This window comes from Simochromis diagramma, unplaced genomic scaffold, assembly GCF_900408965.1.
Source record: "Simochromis diagramma unplaced genomic scaffold, fSimDia1.1 OVJJ01000483.1, whole genome shotgun sequence".
In the NCBI taxonomy this organism is placed as follows: domain Eukaryota; kingdom Metazoa; phylum Chordata; class Actinopteri; order Cichliformes; family Cichlidae; genus Simochromis; species Simochromis diagramma.
Window position 1 is genome coordinate 4,548,522 of NW_024386835.1, and position 17,467 is coordinate 4,565,988.

At 40.5% G+C, this 17,467-nt stretch overlaps 1 protein-coding gene across 4 annotated transcripts; it reads right to left on the reverse strand.

The window, feature by feature from the left end:
* Positions 1-8,961: 8,961 nt before the first annotated feature.
* Positions 8,962-17,416, reverse strand: mdm4 (MDM4 regulator of p53). 4 transcript variants are annotated; one of them, XM_040029298.1, is made up of 11 exons: positions 17,257-17,416; positions 15,894-15,981; positions 15,736-15,810; positions 15,501-15,634; positions 15,331-15,380; positions 14,815-14,879; positions 12,225-12,321; positions 11,991-12,151; positions 11,625-11,804; positions 11,444-11,512; positions 8,962-11,357 (listed from the first exon to the last, which is right to left on the reverse strand). In XM_040029298.1, the coding sequence occupies exons 1-11, from the start codon at positions 17,265-17,267 to the stop codon at positions 10,788-10,790; spliced, it is 1,500 nt and encodes a 499-aa protein (XP_039885232.1). In that variant the 5' UTR covers positions 17,268-17,416; the 3' UTR covers positions 8,962-10,787. The 4 variants fall into 4 exon arrangements, with proteins under 4 accessions (XP_039885232.1, XP_039885231.1, XP_039885235.1 ...); XM_040029297.1 differs by having other exon boundaries at positions 11,625-11,819; XM_040029301.1 differs by lacking the exon at positions 17,257-17,416 and adding an exon at positions 16,823-16,962 and having other exon boundaries at positions 11,625-11,819.
* Positions 17,417-17,467: the final 51 nt, after the last annotated feature.

Here is a 17,467-nt window from a genome sequence, read left to right on the forward strand (position 1 = left end):
TTAGTTTTTTAGTTTTTTTTTTAGTTTTTTTGTAATACAACTGGGATTTAAAGGGTTAAAACAACGAAAATATAATTAAAACTTTATATGAATATTTCAGGGAGAAGTAGTTTTAAAAGACTGACCAATTTAAAGTGAAAAAAAAAATTAATATTTAATATTTTTATTGCACTTTTGGGGAATTTGCATTTTTCATGCATTTTTTAATGTGCTCCTGCAAAAAAAATAATGGCAGGTCAAAATTCATTTTGGTGCCAATCTTTTGTCCATCTGAAGGCCTAATTATAATAACAATCAAATATTACTTCAAATGTTTTTTTTTGAAAATATTTAGTTTTTTTGTTTTTTGGGGCTAAAAAAACAGGGCGCTCGTGTAATGAAACTGGGATTTAAAGGGTTAAAACAACGAAAATATAATTAAAACTTTATATGAATATTTCAGGGAGAAGTAGTTTTAAAAGACTGACCAATTTAAAGTGAAAAAAAATATGAATATATAAAGTTTTTATAGCACTTTTTGGGGAATGGACATTTATTGTCGTTAAGCACAAAGGTGGATGCATTTTTAAGACGCCTCCAGGTGTTAAGAGTATGACCCTGATGAAGGCCACAAGCCAAAACGCGTTGGTCATTTAATAAAGTTGTTCCTCTTTACTTTTAAGTGTTGCTGGAGTCCTTGCTTATAAAATTAAAGAACGCATTATTAATTCCGGTTTTATGTGAAAATTTTGAAAGTTCGACATACCAGGGAGCCTTTCCAGCTAGCTCCCTAAAGCTGCTTTTAATATTTAAACTACAGCATTTTAAAACCTTCTTACATGTTAGCTTGCAAGTTAACACTATTATGGAATTTAGTTCTCTCTCTAGACCTCTACCATCCAGTTTTCTATTGTCCAATGTTGGTGAGCCCTTGCATATTATAAGGTTTGATGAGATGCTCTCATGTATACCTTGGTTGCAACAAGTAGTTATTTAAGTTTCTGTTGTGTTCCTATCAGCTCAAACCAGTCTGTCTATTCTCCTCTAATGTCTGGTGTCAACAAGGCCTTTTCACCCAGATGAAAATCTACATTAAAAAATACATATTTTTATTGCTCAGATTAATTTTTTATTTCTGACTTTTTTCCACATCAGTGACAATCTCACACAGACCGGATTTTGGATGAGAGAACTCAGGATGTTGCAATTTCCTCATTATAACTGCCCCTTAAAGCCTCTATGTATTTATTTTTATTGTGGATCAGCGTTGCGTAAACAGCAGCTTGTTTAAAAGAACATATTTATAGGCCTGGTTTGTGGCAGATATTTTGATATTTCGTGTAAGAGAAAGCACAGGTGCAACCAATGATTTCCATTTAAGCATTCCAGGGTTGTGCTGGTTCAAAGGGTTAATGACACACAATGGAACAGAGCCTCTTATTTCTTACTGTTTATTCTTTACCTGTGTTTTATATCCTTTTGAAGGTAACAAACACAAAGTTTCAGTTAGACACAATCAAAACAAAAAAATCTTACAAGTCAGTGAATTATCTACAGGAAGATTTTAGTCCTGGGATTAGGTGCCAGGCAGAGGTTTGGCAGGCCCGTCTGGTGGCTTGTGGTATCCTCCTGGGGTTTGGGCTTGGGTTTGAGGCAGAGTGCACAGTCTTAGCTTGGCACGGGGCTGGGTCGGCTGTCAGGTTAGTCTGTGATGGATCGTCACTGATGGTGGAGTGAGTACAAAGAAGCCTGTGTTGGACTCAGGGGTACAGCAAGGAGGGGGTTTGCAGTGTGTCAGAATCACTCATAACCCTCTGTCATCTTAACCCATTGTCAGCAGAACTGTATGTGTGTGTGTGTGTGTGTGTGTGTGTCCGTGTCCCTCAGTATTTGAAGTGAACACTTAAGATACAGAACAGTTTGTTTACCTGTGGTTTGCTAATGCTGTACTTTATTTTCCATCTTAAAATAGGCCAAACCAGTGAAAAATAGGCTGGCTCTAATTTAATTATGATTGATTGGCCCCATGTAAGAAATAATGCAAAAAATATACAAATTAATACCTATTGTGACATTTGGATCTATTCTAAGTATCAGAGCTATTGATTAAATTATTATTATTTTTTTTTTTTAAGGATAATTGTGAGATTGATCTCGACATGCATGAAGTAAATGAGATCCATTTGTTAGATTAGTGTTTGTTCTGTAAAATCGCTTCTTGAAGATGCAGGGAAAAAGTTGCCACTGCCGTCAGCAGTTTCAAACTTTGAATAAGAAAACTGTGTAAACAGAGCAATTCAAATAGCTATCAGTATATTCCAGATCCATTGTTTACATAGGATTTACACAGGTTTATGGAAAATAGATGCACATACTCACTGACACACAGATACACACAAGGTCCCACACGTGATACCAGGATATGACCTACAACTGACTAAGCAGAGGGGATGCAGAATTTTCTTTTAGTACCTCCACTCAAAATTGTGGCTGAAATCTTAAATTACTCTTTATATTTGTGGATAAAGCTTAAATGAATGCTGATCACACTCAGTTAGTCCTAATAATAGTCTGATGGGCCAATTCTGGAAAAGATGAAGAACACAATTAGAGATATCAGTGACCCCTTTATATGATGAGATCATTTGAAAAACAGAAAAACATTGCTTATCAAAGGCATTAGAGAGGCATCAAATATCAGTCTTGTACATAGTGTAAAATTCAGTTTCTCCTGGAAAGCAGTGTATTCCTTTGCTCATATCAAAGACCCTCTTAGAAAGGCTTAAACTTGAAAAAGTGTGTGGCTCCGTTTGGTGGGCAGTGTAACATAACGTACTGTTTTGGATTTGATATAATATCTATTAAAAGGAAAACTTCCACAGCACTGCTTAATTGGGCAAGTTGTGAACATTTTTTAGGGCTCTGTGCTGTTCTGTGAAAAACTAACTCAACCCATGGTTCAGTAGCTTGTAGAACAATCTTTAGTGGCAATAAGCTGAAGCGATCTTTTTCTGTATGACCTCATCACTCTGCCACATCGTTGTAGAGGAATTCTGGCCCTCTATTCTTTACAATGTTGTTTAAATTCACTGAAATTTGCAGACATTTGTTTATTCACAACTCTAAGGTCTCACTAATGCTTATCAATCTTGCTGATATAATGCAGTTTATTTTTTTTTATTATTTTTTTTTTTTTGCCTGTCCCGTTTGGCTCTTTTGCCATCAGAATTATTGTCTAAAGGCGAAGAAAGATGCCCAACGGATTTACTTTACCAAATTGACCATCCCAGCCTTGCCATAATGGTCCATTTGATTCACCTTTTATTGTTTATTTTATTTTCACTTGCTGAATACGGGACAGACTTGACTGGGGGAAAGAAGGGGAGAAAGAAAGAGGGAAAGAGAAACAGCTGAGAAGAGGGACGGGGGAGAAGGGCAAAAAACAAAAACCAACAGAATGGGCAGAAAAAAAAATGCATATATCGATCACCTGGATCACCTGTTGAGAAAGAAAAAAGAAAACATGCAGAAGAGAACAAGAGTAATAGACTAAACAACATCACAATGATATATGGGAATATGACAGTAAATACTAAATATTAAACATTATTGTGCAGCACATAAGATCAACAGAACACAGTGTGCTTTGAGGTAGGAGCCAAAAAGGGTGTAGTTTGTGGGTGTGATCACCCGTGTGTACACCTGTGAGCATGGACGCGCTTGTTTTTTTTAAAAGGTTCCTTCATGTAATGATCTGCTAGAGGGTGTGGGGGGGCCACAGCCCCGTCCTCCAGGGCATGAAGCAGGTATGGAGGAGATCAAAACTCCAGACATCCGGAGGCCCTCAGAACACAAGAGACCAAGGAAGACCAACAGAGGGGCAGCCGCGCCACTGTCCCAGAAAGAGCTGAGGAGAGTCCCAGATGAGGGCTCACTCAGCAGCCGCGGAGCAGAAGCCAGGGGGGGTTGCAGTGACGCGCCCGTGAGCTCCGCCGGCAGCCAGCCGTGCCTGAGTGACCGAGCCCCAGGCCGAGAGGCCGGGGGCACCCCACCTCTGAAGTGGCCCGAGCGAGCCCCAGGCTCCAGGCCCCGATAAGCGGCCGCCAAGGAGTGAGCTGGTGTGTACCTGGACGCCCACCCCCAGACACAAAGAACCACCAACGCACCGATGTCTGAGGGAATCCGCCACTGGCGTAATTGATTAAATTACTAAATAAATATGAATAATATAATATAATATAATAATGTATTTCTTGTCCATAGTGTGTAAGGGTCCCCTTGTGTGCAGCGCGGGGGGTGGGGGTTGCCCTGTCACTGGCAACACTGTTCCACTTCTCCTCAGTGACAAGCAACAGCACATTGTGGGACAGCTGAGCTCTGGGGGAGGAGGGAGGGATCAGTCCTCCTCACCCCAGGTTAGCCTCAAGTTTTCCAGTGACCTGGAGAGCTGTCATCTGAGTGCAGTCAGGAAATCTCAGATATGTAAGAGGAGAATAACATAACAACAGCAAGGAACTGTTTATTAGAGGTGGCTAAACCAGGTCTTCCATCCAGTTAGATACATTACGATATAAGACGCAAAACAGGATACACAAGTTGTTCAAACAAATGAAATACATGCTTTTGTTTCTACTTCATTTCGATGTTAAACTCATAAAACTCATAATAATTCCCATGTGTTTATTTGTATTCTAACAGCTTTATGTGCTTTAGTGTCCAGCATGAGCGCTAACCTATTATTTTGACTAGTAGATACTGAGAATCGGAAGGAAGCAGAATCACTCAATTTTGACTTTTGCTTGAAATTTTGTGAACACTTTAGAAACGACCTTTTTTTGGCTTCTTTGTTACCTGCCAGGCTATGACCCCTCTTGCTACTGGAGAGATCTTTTTTTTTTTTTTGATCAAGCACTCCTGGGCAGTGTAACAATGATCTTCAATTTTTCTCAATTTACGCTATCTGTCTGACTTTCTATTGTTGGAGTAGAAAGTGTAGCAATAGTTCTGTAACCTTTTCCAGCCTGGTGGGCTTCAATAAGCCTTTTTTCTAAAGGACCTTAGAAATCTCATTTGTGCATGGTAAGATACAGTCCCTCAGACATGACAATGGATTTTTTTTTTTTCTTTAAATAAAAAGGACTGAAGACAGATGACTTTTTTTTTTTTTAAATTAACGTCTAATCCTCAATATGTTCATAGACTTGCAGGTGTATTTTTTTCACTCTATAAATAACAGTTATGTTCTGCTTGAATCACTGAGTTCTGTGTTTTACACTTTTAGAATTTGTGTAAAAAATCTGGTGACCTGCTCGGATGTCTAAATATTTATTTAGATCATTCAGAACGAGTCAGAAAGTTTAACATTTTAAAGGAAAAAGACACAGGAAATTATTAATTATTGTTTTCCACATGCAAAAAATAAAGTCTCATTCCTGGCCTTTCTGTACTCCTGGAAAGCAATATTCAGTCTGAAATCCAGACTCATGCAGCATTATTATGTACTAGTTTCATGCCTTTGGGAGAGAGCATTGTCACCATAGTGACAGCAACACATGTCCAAGTCTGTCGTCTCAGAGACTGTCGCCATGAAAACTGCACATCCATTCCTAAACTCTTTGATATCAGAGCTTCTCTTCCCGATTACGATGAGGTTATACTTACTATAGAACATTAATGTTGTATACGATCATTATATGGAGATGTGACAAAGCAGCCGATTCCTCCTCGACAATCATCAGTGCATAAAACACAATGAGAGCAAATTAAAATATTCACGGTCAGATCTGATTACTGCCCTGCTGTGTCCCACTATTTCTGTTGAGTAATGACCCTTACATAAGTGATACAGTTTGACGACCCCCCCAAAGGTGATGTGACACTACTATGCCCTGGCTAATCATCAGGAGAATACTCCCATTCATTTATACTCAGAATGAAGTGCCCCACCTGTGTTTGCACAGGGCTCTGGAGGCCTGGAGAAAGCCTTCTAAGTCAGGGTAGGGGGAACAGTAGTTCTGTAGCCCAGCCGTGCTGCTGGTCACTGGGGCTTTTATTGCAGAGTAATCCCCTACAACAAACAGAATGGCCGGCATGTGCATACGCAGCTGTCGCAGTCTTAGTGCAAGTGGTGTCATGTTAAATCACAGGAATGGACTGAGCCCCTGCACCATCCGCTGCCCTTCCCTTCGCTGGCATCCCACTCACTGAAAGGCTCCAGCACACAGAGACAAATACACATACATACTCATGCCTATGTGCATAACCCACTTCCCACTAACATACTTTGCAGCACATGGCAGCCCAAAAGTTATTCCCTGTAAATAACTTGTGCCCCATTGCTACAAACAACCAGATTATTTCAATGACATATATTCAGAGGACTTATGATAATCAAAGCAGGTATCACAGGCAGGAAAACAAAGTGACATTTACACCCTGACACTTTCCAAGTTTAAAGCACCATTAGCATAGTTCCTCTGGGAAATTCTGAATCCCTCTGAAGCCAGGTATGTATATAGTATATACTGTTGGATGGCTATGTTTTAAACTATTTCCAGTTTTTCAGTCCAGCTCTGTTATCTTACTCTGCTACATTTCAATCATGCCCCTCGCTACCCATCAATATCCTTATTTTTAATCTACACTATCTTCAGGCCTTCTTCCGTATTCCTGTCTTTGTTTTTCTCTGGCTCCAGTGACCTTCTCCCATGTCAGCAGAGGGACAAATTTAGCGGCCTAGTTTCTGGAGCGACCAAATAGTTGGACACAACAGAGGGAATGTGTGTATTTGTGTGTGTGTTTGTATATCTGCATGGAAATTAGAAAGGAAAGAAAGGCCCTAGCCCCACAGATACAGTTATAGATATCCAGACATGTACTATCCTCGGGGTATGAGACAAAGGACACCAGAGGAATGTATCACAAAAATCTATATCTTAAAATGAGTTTTGCATTTATGACATCAACAAATAAACCGATTAATGGCAGTGGCTGCAATAAAACAATAAAAATAGGCATAAGAATGGAAGTAATAACTATTTTCCCTTCAGGAATAATTGCATACGCCACCGAGGATAAAGAAAGAATGTGTTAAGTTATTCTGGGATGTTGAGATGGGAGCACTGTCGCCATGGAAACATGCAGATCCTTCACCACTCCCTGGGTCTTGTCATTCTAGAGCTGCCAAGCTCCGGGTGCCATGTCACCAGGGGTGTTATGCCATTCTTCGTCTCTACTCTCGGTGACGCACCAGATGCCACATACAAAGCAGCAGGCCTAGACTGTTCTTGAATTAGCTACAGAGTAAAGGGAAGCATTTCACAAAACATCAACACCTACCTACCAGCTCGCATGTGAGCTCTTCAGTGGTAAACCACTGGAAAATAAATTCTTTAAATAAAGCACATGAGTGGAAATTGGAGAAAAAAAATGTCCGTGAGTATTGTTGTCTTTCTTTTTTGTTTTACCCCACTACAGTTTTGACCAGAGGTTGGTAACCTTTGCTATCCAAGAAGCCATTTATGAGTAACTAAAGGGATGAATCAGTGTTGGATCTATATATAAGAGACAAACAAGCAAGGAAGAACATTTTAATTGTATCTTTAGACAGTTTTTGTTAGCTGAATTTACAAAAATGCCAAAGAAAATAGTTTAACAGGCATCAAATAGCATTTTTGCACCAATGAGGTGACATCTCAGTATGGTGTGCAGTGTGTCCTTAAAACATTTTAGGAAACTGGACAAGTGGGGGACCAAAGAAGAAGTGACATTCCTAAAAACTATCTACAGCAGTATCTCAATATTCGTAAGAAACAGAAAAAATTACAGCAAAGATCTGAGAAACATATTTGGCTCTTCAGTTGATCCATCTACTGTGGATGGCTGCCAAGCCAAGAAGACATTCTTAATGAAGGGAAACAGGGAGAAAAGACTGAGGAATACCAAATTACACAAGACCTGGACAGTCATGGATTGGCCTCCCCAGAGCCTGGACCTCAACATTATTGAGGCAGTGTGGGAGCTTTGAATGCTCTCCAAAAAGCCCGGAGAACTATTCCTGAAGACTGCTTTAAAAATGACAAGAAATTTTCCCTAAGAGAGTTCAGAGTTGTTGCAGAATAAAGGTGGTGATACCAAATACTGATTTTCAAGCTCATTGCAATTCTACAAATTGTTTTTGCTTTATGTATGTTTCAATATATTGCTGCACCTATTTTCCATTTTCCTAATAACTTATAGTCTTATATAAAGACTTTTCCCAAGTACTGCACATCCATGTAAACTGCTGCTACCGAGATTCAGAAATATTCCGAGGATAAGGCACCAGAAGATAGACGTAAGCCACCTTTTAGTTAATTTTTTTTTTACAACAATTATGTGGATAAAAAAAAATGTGGATTAAAAAAAAAAAAAACATAGCCATTCCAAGTGGAAATACTTTGATAATTATTACCAACAGTTTGTTCAATATAAGAATTAAAGGTTGCTTACATATATAGAAAAACAATGTAATAATGAAGAATCTGAAAGTTAGCAAATAACTTATAATTTGAATAACAAGCTGTTGCGTTATGACTGCATATTTGGGACTGGAGAACAGTTTAACAGGGGACTTTCCATGAACAGGAAATACACCCCAATGAGTAATTGGTAAATAACCCAGGTGTAAAGTAGCTGCAGTGTTTATACAGAAGTTGGATAGCAGTGGCGTTACAGAGGCATGCACAGTCGAAGGCAGGGCGTATGCCCCAATTCTCAAGAACAGGACAAAAATAAGGCAAGCACGAGTAAGCAGGAGATGAACAGTGAGTAAGCAGAGGAGAGTCGCAGGTGCTGGAGCCCAGTCAAGGAGGAGAGGATTCATGACAGCTGGCCTGTCACACACAATGACTTATTCAACTAAAACACAGAGTTCACCAGTGGGTACCGTACACCAACTGTCTCTCTGGTGAAGTAGTGAACAAAGCAGACAATTCCCAACTCTTTCTCGCTTAACAAAACATGTTTATTCCATAACAAAAAACCCCTATAACTGCACCATGTTTTAGAACATTATGGTCTTAATGTGACAAATTGGGATGTGTTAATCAACCAGTATCACTGGTATTAAGTGTTTCATTTACATGAGGTCTGTATTTAATGGGAACCTTTTTCCCCTTGATGTACAATGCTAATACTAGTTACAATCTATAATTCATCTTTTATTGCATTTACATTACTAATATAGCTCTGACACCAGCTTGGCGCTGGATCTGATTAAGAGGCATGCTCTATATATCCATTACGTGTTATTACAGGGACTGTACAGTTTCTGTAGGCAACGGTTACAAGACTGAAACCTCTCTCCACCTGGCGGAAAGACTAAGCACAAGTAAACATCAGCTCAAACACTTAATATACACACTGTGTTACGCAGAGCCAAAGTTAAATGCCTAAAAGTCACTGAATAATAAGGAACAATGTATTTATTCAAGACCGTTCACACACACTCAAAAAGTAGCATCTATGTGGTCCACAATCTTCAAATAAAGCTGAACAATCCAAATAAAATCTATAATACACATTTCTGTATAAAGTCATTACATGGCAGTGTAACGCTTAAAATAACCCCTGTGCAGCCATTTCCACTGAGGGTACACCTGGTAACTCAGCCGGTTTCTTCTCTATTCTTAAATTACAAATGCAAATTAGATTTTTTTTTTTTTTTTTTTTTTTAAACAAGTGCACCATTTTCTGTTTGCTAGGAGCTGACCACAAGTAAAACAATAAATAAATACCTACATTTTCAACAGGTTCCAGAAATAATCTAAAGTACTCCGAATTATAATATTTAAACACGAACCAACAACATTATGACATAACTTACTGCAGGCATAGCTGTCAGAGGTTTGACAATTGTACATACTGAACACATTAACAAATTACCAAGGTTCAACAATTACGGTTAATACTTCAGCTGTGCATTATGGTCTACGTTTACATTTCTGGCTGCAAGAAACTAGACTTAAGTCACCATTGTATTTCACAATACATTCACATGTGCTGAGAGTACATTGATTTTGGGAGGAAACTTTCAAGCCTGAAACATCTAAAAACAGATTTAGACTTTGTTTCTTCGTTCAGCTGCTTTAAAACTTACATTTTAGAGCTGTGTTATGTAAAGAGATGCAGGAGGGCTTAAGACAAAAAACAAAACCCACAAATAAAGGGACAGCTCAAAGAGACCTGTACTTGCATACCTGCATTTATTATTCTGTTTGGTTTCTGTCCAGATGGACAAAGTAAATTAATGAAAAACTTAAGGAAGCACATCCTAAAATTTCCAGAAATAAAAATCAGCACCCAAAAACTGCACTATGAATTATAAGAAAAGAAAAAAAGCCATAAACTTTTAGAGGAAAAACAAACAAAAAACAAACAAACCCTTCATAACATAAAATAACTCAAACTGTGTGTGCCTATGTGATAGTTTTAATAAATAAATAAATACTTCTGGATTTGTATGTCCCTTATTTAAATGTGGCACCAAAACAAGCATTTCGTATAGTGAACTGTTAAGACTGAGGTTTCGTCTAACAATACTTCAGAGGCAGTGTGACTCAAATAAACCATGCAACAGAGCAAGATTCACCAAGTGCTATATTTTGTCTCTTTATAAATTTGACATTAAGGTGCAGAGATTTTATGAGTCCACAAGCAAAGACTGGTACTAGGAGCTATGCAGCTGTATGGTTGAATGTTGTTGAAAAGTTTGTATTGTGATTTTTTTGGTCAGGTCCCCAGGACTTTACAGATGGGTTGTGTGCCCTTCACAGGATGAATATTTTAATAACCTTCTGGATTATCTTCCCACATCCTGGACAAGGAGCCTGGAACTTATGTAGCCTCCTTGCACATGGAAAACAGGTAAGCAGGTGAGCAGTGCGTCCGTGTATAATATTTCCATTACGTGGCCGCACTCGACAGAGCTTGCAAGGCTCTAGCAGCGCCTCAGGCCTAACGTCCTCAACCTCCATGCCCAGATTCTCTTGACTGTCTCCTTCAGAGAGCTGCTCATCTTTGTGGAAGACAGAGGGCCTCGGACCTTTGCCTTTTCCCATTACCATTGTTGGCAACGGTCGATCGGCGGTGGAATGTGAAGGGAGAATGACAGGATCAGAAACCGTCCTGCTGCAATCTGGGACATCAATGCCCGTGTCGCTGTCATCTTCCTCATCGTGGGTAATGAGTGAGCTGCATGCTGGGATGTCAGGAACAGAAAGGGAATGCGCAAGCCGAGGGACATCTTTATACCAGTTCTTCCTTAGAGCCCAGCACCGAACACAGTACCTCTGGAGAGGTATGTTGTATTTTCGGCACTCTGTGCACTGCCATGCATCCTAAGATATAAACACAGCATTCACAAGGCTGATATAGTTTTAAACAATGGCTGTAAATAAATAAACGGAGGCTCAGAGATACTGACCTGTGTGGAGATCTCTGTATCAGTATCATCACTCAGACACTGAGAGTCTTCATCTGGCTCCTCCTGCATCTAATAAATACACATCAGATCACATCACCTCTCCACATTTCTTAGTGAAAAACATTTTATTGGCAGGAAAGAAATATATTACAAAATTAAAAAAAGAAAGAAAAAGACATACTTCTCTGTCTGCTTTGTCCTCCTTCATTCCCCCATCATCATCCTCCAGTGGAGGCTCTCCTTCTCTGCTGCCTTCTTCCAGAGCAGCCTCTTTCATCTCCACACTCACCTGTTCACTCTCGCCCTCGGTGAGGAACCAGAGGTCGTCAGTGGTGTCCGACACAATGGCCGTATCCTCTTCCTGTGCAAGAGACAGCTGACACATCAGTCAGACCACCACTGTTATGATCTGATTTTTGCCATTTGTCAACAAGTAATGTCTGTTAGTTTTCCTAAGCTTGAAACCTCTAAAATGAACCTTATTGCCCATTTTAACCATTTTTAATGATACTGGGTGGACTTTCTAGCAGCACGTGAGGTGTCTTACTTGGTTTGTGTGGATGTCAGTGGAGCCATTGCTCCTGCGGCTGTAGTTATTACGGAGATTACCCAGAAACCACCAGGGCAAGCCAGAGAGGTCCCACTCATCCAGAGTAACATCCAGCTTGGGTCGCTTGCAGGCTGAGCGTTGCAAACCTTCAAGAGAGTCTAAGGAGGTTTTGAACATTTAAACAGTGTCTTGTAACGAGGCTGTTAAGTGTGCAATGGACTATTTGATTACCATCATCTGGTTCCCGAGGTCGTCTCTGGGAGGGGGTCTGCAGGAGAGGCCCATCACTACCAGCCTCCAAACCTGCTTTGACCACACCTCCACACATCTGTAAAAGAAGAAAATGCAAATGCAAGAAATTAGAACACAGAGCCGTGACTGGGCACTTGGAGGACTCGCAGCTCCTTTTCAACATGGCCTCTGTTTACAGGTGGGGTGGGATGGCACAAGGGACAAAGGGCTGGGCAATTTGGGTAAGGACCAGTAGGGAGGGAGTTCAAAATAATTTAGGATATAAATGCAAACTGAAATGTTGAGTGCTGGGTAAACAAAGCAGAAAGCAAAGGCAAGGAAAGCCAGTATACTAACAGACAGGTGAATAAACAAGAGCATGATCACACAATCCACCGCAACTCTAAATTCGTTGGATTTAATACATTTATTCCAAGGTATGTACTGTTGTCTCATTTTTTTTCTTAAATGAACAATTTGGCACATTTGTCAAAGCAAAGAAACAGACGCACACAGAAGTCTAAAGTAACATCTACCAGACAGTAGGGGTGCAACAATACTCTTATCGATATTGAACCATTCGATACAGTGCTTTTGGTTCGGTACGCATATGTATCGAACAATACAAATGTTTTAATTTATTTTATCAACTTTCCTTCTGACGATGCTGTCTGTGTTGAGCGCTCAGTGCAGCCTAGGCGGAGTAGTCGAACGCAGATTCACTGACCGCAGGGCAAGCAAGCGAGACAGAAGTTAAGCTCTCCTTGCAACATGGCAAATTGAACCTCCCCCACCCTCAGATCTGGCCTTTGGAACTATTTTGGTTTTCATGTGACGTATGACCCTGAAGGTAAGCGCGTCATGGACAAAAGTAAAACAGTATGCCGGATGTGCCACGCAATGCTCAATTGGTGGGAACTACTGCGTTAGCGCAGTTAGCTCGTTAACGTGTTGGCCGTCCAGCCCGACGCACGGGGCGATCCGCGGTAGCTCGTTACGGAGATTTGCCGTGTTGTGGCGTCAACATCATTTCAACGAGATTAGTGCTGTCAGCACTAGTGGGAACAATAAATATGACTGCACATTTACGCTGACATCATCCTAGTGCAAAGACAAGTGGAAGCAGACAAAAACAACAAGCACGCATGCTACAAACTTTACCGGAGTCATTTAGACAGCCGTTAGCACATGATTCTCCTTATGGGGACCTGATATGTTTAATATGCTGCTGAGAATATAGCCCAGAAGAAGCTTATAGTATAGCTTTTATTTTGGAAAGAGCCATTTCTCTGTAATAAACTCTTTTCCAAAGATGAGCCATTTCTCGATCAGATAGATTTATTTTTTTTATTACTTTGTTTCAGCAACATTAAATTTAAAAACTGTACTTTTGAGTTAAAATATATATTTATAATTTTAATAAAAAAATGACAAATTAAAAAAGGCATGAACATTTTTTGTATCGAAAAAGTATCGAACCGAACCGTGAATTTTATGTATCGTTGCACCCCTACCAGACAGAGCTACTATTTTAATCACTAAAATGTAACTAGGAAATATGCAAATTCAACACTTAAATTATCATCTGAAATTTGATTCAATAGCATTCTGAGATGGTTGTGGCACATGCAGCAACCTTTAATTTCATAAAAAGGACAAATATCTTACTATAGCTCAATGTTGCGGCAAACCAAATTATATACAAGCCACGAAGTAAGATCAAAGAGGATTTGGGGAGGGATTGGAAAGAAGGGTGCAGGAACGTGGGATTAGGTGAAAAGGTTTAGGGCAGTCAGACCTGTGGGTGATCAGGAGCTGTGATCCTCCAGTTCGGAGCAGAGAAGAGAACTCTGATACAGACAGAGACAGTGACTCTGCCCCCCATCCAATGGGTGGAACTGGTGGGTCATAAAACAGTGATGAAAAGCCACCAGACCAAACCAAGAATGGGGTTGTACAGAGACGGTGCCACTCTGTACAACTGCACACCAACGAAGACAGCAGCCCTTACACCACCTTCCCCAGAACACACAACCCAGTAGAAACTAAACTTATACTTTAGGCAAAGCACTTTAAAACAGAGCCCAGCCAAAATAAGATTTTTAAGACTGATACTTGGGGATTTAACCTCTAAATAAGTTATTGTCAGGAAAAAAAGACAACTTGTTATGTGTAGTTATTTGTGAAAAAGCAAACTGTTGAAAAATGATCTTGTTTTATTATGACAATAAGTCATGAAGTAGCAGTTCATGCTCTGCATAACTGCTCTGACCATCTAGGTATGTTTGCTGCCAGCAGGGAAGTTGCAGAGTGCCCTCTGGTGGACAAACTATGGAACATCAACACTCATGACATGGTTGAAGCACACTTCTCCGTCTCCTCTTTACTTTTTAATTCATCTGCAGTTATAAATGCCAATATCAATATACGTATAAGTAGCTAAAATTGTCTGATATCAGTCGGGCTCCATTTAAAGGCATTATCTGAGTGGCTGTGCACTTATTGTGACACTGTTACAAAAAGTTGTGTGTAGTGAAGTGAAAGCAGGTAAGGGTCTCTGTTTCTTCTGAGCACCATGCTTCAGCTTTACCTGACCACGATCCTCCACTCCGCCATCTACACATTCACGGCCCACAGAAAGATTCTCTGCAGCGTCTGCATTTCAAATGAGACACAGTAACAGAAAAAGGACATCCCCCCCCTTTAATTATAGCATTGCACACTCTCACTAAGGCCCTTCAGATATGAAGTTTAAGCAGGGGAAAGGGGTCCATCTGGGACTGTGCAGGATCCCCACATCCTCCAAGCGATGGACAGCCTTTCACAATCACTCATAATATAGTCAACAAGATGGTCTTTGAATATACATGTAATGTTGGTATACCCACAGATCTTCTCATGTAATTTAAAAAAGCCACAATATGATGCAAATAACAGTGAATTCAATAAGGAGCACAGGAAGAGACATACTTTGACTTCAGACACCCACAAATGAATCCACGGATTGTTTTGTTTTTTGTTGATTCCACCTAACAAAAATATAATTTCACCAGAAAAAAAAAAAATGTGCAAAGGACTTAAATCAATAAATGAAAGAATCACTTACCAGCACAGTCAATAACAACCAAATACTTCTTCAGCATTTCATACACTGGGCTGTAAAATGGGAATACAAGCATTTAAAATTAAGATTTTTCTTCTTTTTTAAAAATGTATAAAGTCCAGATACACAAAGCAGAACCAACAGTGAGCACAGGTTTTGGTTAAGGTAATTACCTCGGGTTTTTAACAGAGAAGCTCTCCACTTCCAGCAGCTCTCCCAAAGGATCATCCTGGCAGTGGACTATGTGCTGCCTCTGTTTGTCATACAGTTGCTTCCCCATGATGTATTGGCCCAAGTAGTGCATCACCTACACAAAGCAGAAGATTTCATAAGTACAGGCTACATTTGTACCTTTGGAATGACCACGTGACCGATAGCTCTTTTTCAAAGTCACACTAGACAGCTCACCTCTTTGAGCGTGAAGATATCCTCCTGGGCTCCAGCCACACGCAGTATTTGCAGGAGAGGGGCTTTTGGTTGCACCTAAATGGACAACAGCACCGCCGCTTAGCATCACATGTTATATATGAGGTAACTGAATGCTTGTAGTTGCGTCTTAACTGCACCTGATTCCCTTCTCCCGGTAGCGTCCTGCATGACGAGCTTGATGCCGGAGTCTGGGCTGGTAGGGAGCTCATAGTAAACGAACGAAAGCTGCAAAGCAAGAATTACAACACGCATTATAAACGACTCAACACTCACCCATTCAGCAGCATTCCACAGCTTGCTATAGTCACTGACTTTGCACATCCCACGCAACACCAGCGCCTACGGCGCCAAACGCAGCTTAACAATGTCAAGTTATTGACAGACTGAAAAATTCTGACAACGTTTATAGTCAGTGCCAACTAGGCCGAGTTAACTTCCCAATCTGAAACCGTCATGGCCTGTCACTTCTCACACTATTACTTTCCCTTTGGCGCCCTCACACAGCAAAACTAAACCAGGCGAGCCAACGCCGAACATATGGCACAAAAATGTAAAAGTATAGGTATTGCTCTGCACACACACATGTGAGCTGCAGCCTCTCTAGACATCTAGCAGGTGGCAAGGCTGCTATCGCTACAGGCAAACGTGTTAGCTAACATAGCAGCAGCGCCAACGATGGCTAACTTTGGAAGCTAGCCAGTTACTCAACAATTCGCTCCTAATATTAACTCACCGTGAGGAGCTGACATTACTTCACAGCCAGTACATTGCTCCGGGCGCAGTATTGGCTTAACAGCTGGTCCGCATCGTAAAGACGTATGGAAAACTGAAATGCTGGCTTTTTAACACTAGCTAACGCTAGCAACCAGGAGACAGTTAGCTGAACTACAGATTCAAAATGATGACTGTGGCTACTCAACTTCCGCATGAGAAGCCAGAATATGGCTCCCCCTACTTTTTAAAAATATTACTTACAGAGGCATTTTGCCCTTTTTAAAACAGTCTTTTCAGATTAAAAGCATGTTATAAAATACAATGATTTAAAAAAAACCTTCAGCGAAAATACCCTGTTCAGTTTAGGAAGCGTTTATGAAGCATAAATCACGGAGTCCACTTCGAACGGTGACAACACGACATCCAAGAAAGGAATGGTTTTGCTGGTTGTGGCCACAGACCTCTCCAGGCCGCAGGTTTTAAATATCACCCTAGGTCAACACACCTGAATCAAATGATTAATTCATTATTAGACCTCTGGAGAACTTCAAGACATATGGAGCCATATAGCTAACTATTGAGGAGGTCATTTAGCCATTTAAATCAGCTGTGTTAGATAAAGGACAAAAAAAACCTGCATGACACTGGCCCTTGAGGCCTGGAGTTCCCCCTCACCCCTGCCGTAGAAGAAGAAGGCTCTGTTGAGTGTATTGAAATCTGCAAAGACGACTGTTGGAAGCATCATCACTGCACTACACCAGCAGATGCTTGAAAGACGCTACTCACCCTGCACACATTTATTGCACTCCCCTCAGGTAGGAGGCTGTAGTGCAGGAGTGGTGAATCAAACAATTAGTTCAATACCAGGCCTCTGGAGAACTTCAAGGTATATCGAGCCATTTAGCTACTTAAATCAGCTGTGTTGGATCTAGGACACCAGCCCTTGAGGCCTGAAGTTGGACACCCTTGCTGTAGCCCATTCAGCCTGCACAGGTAG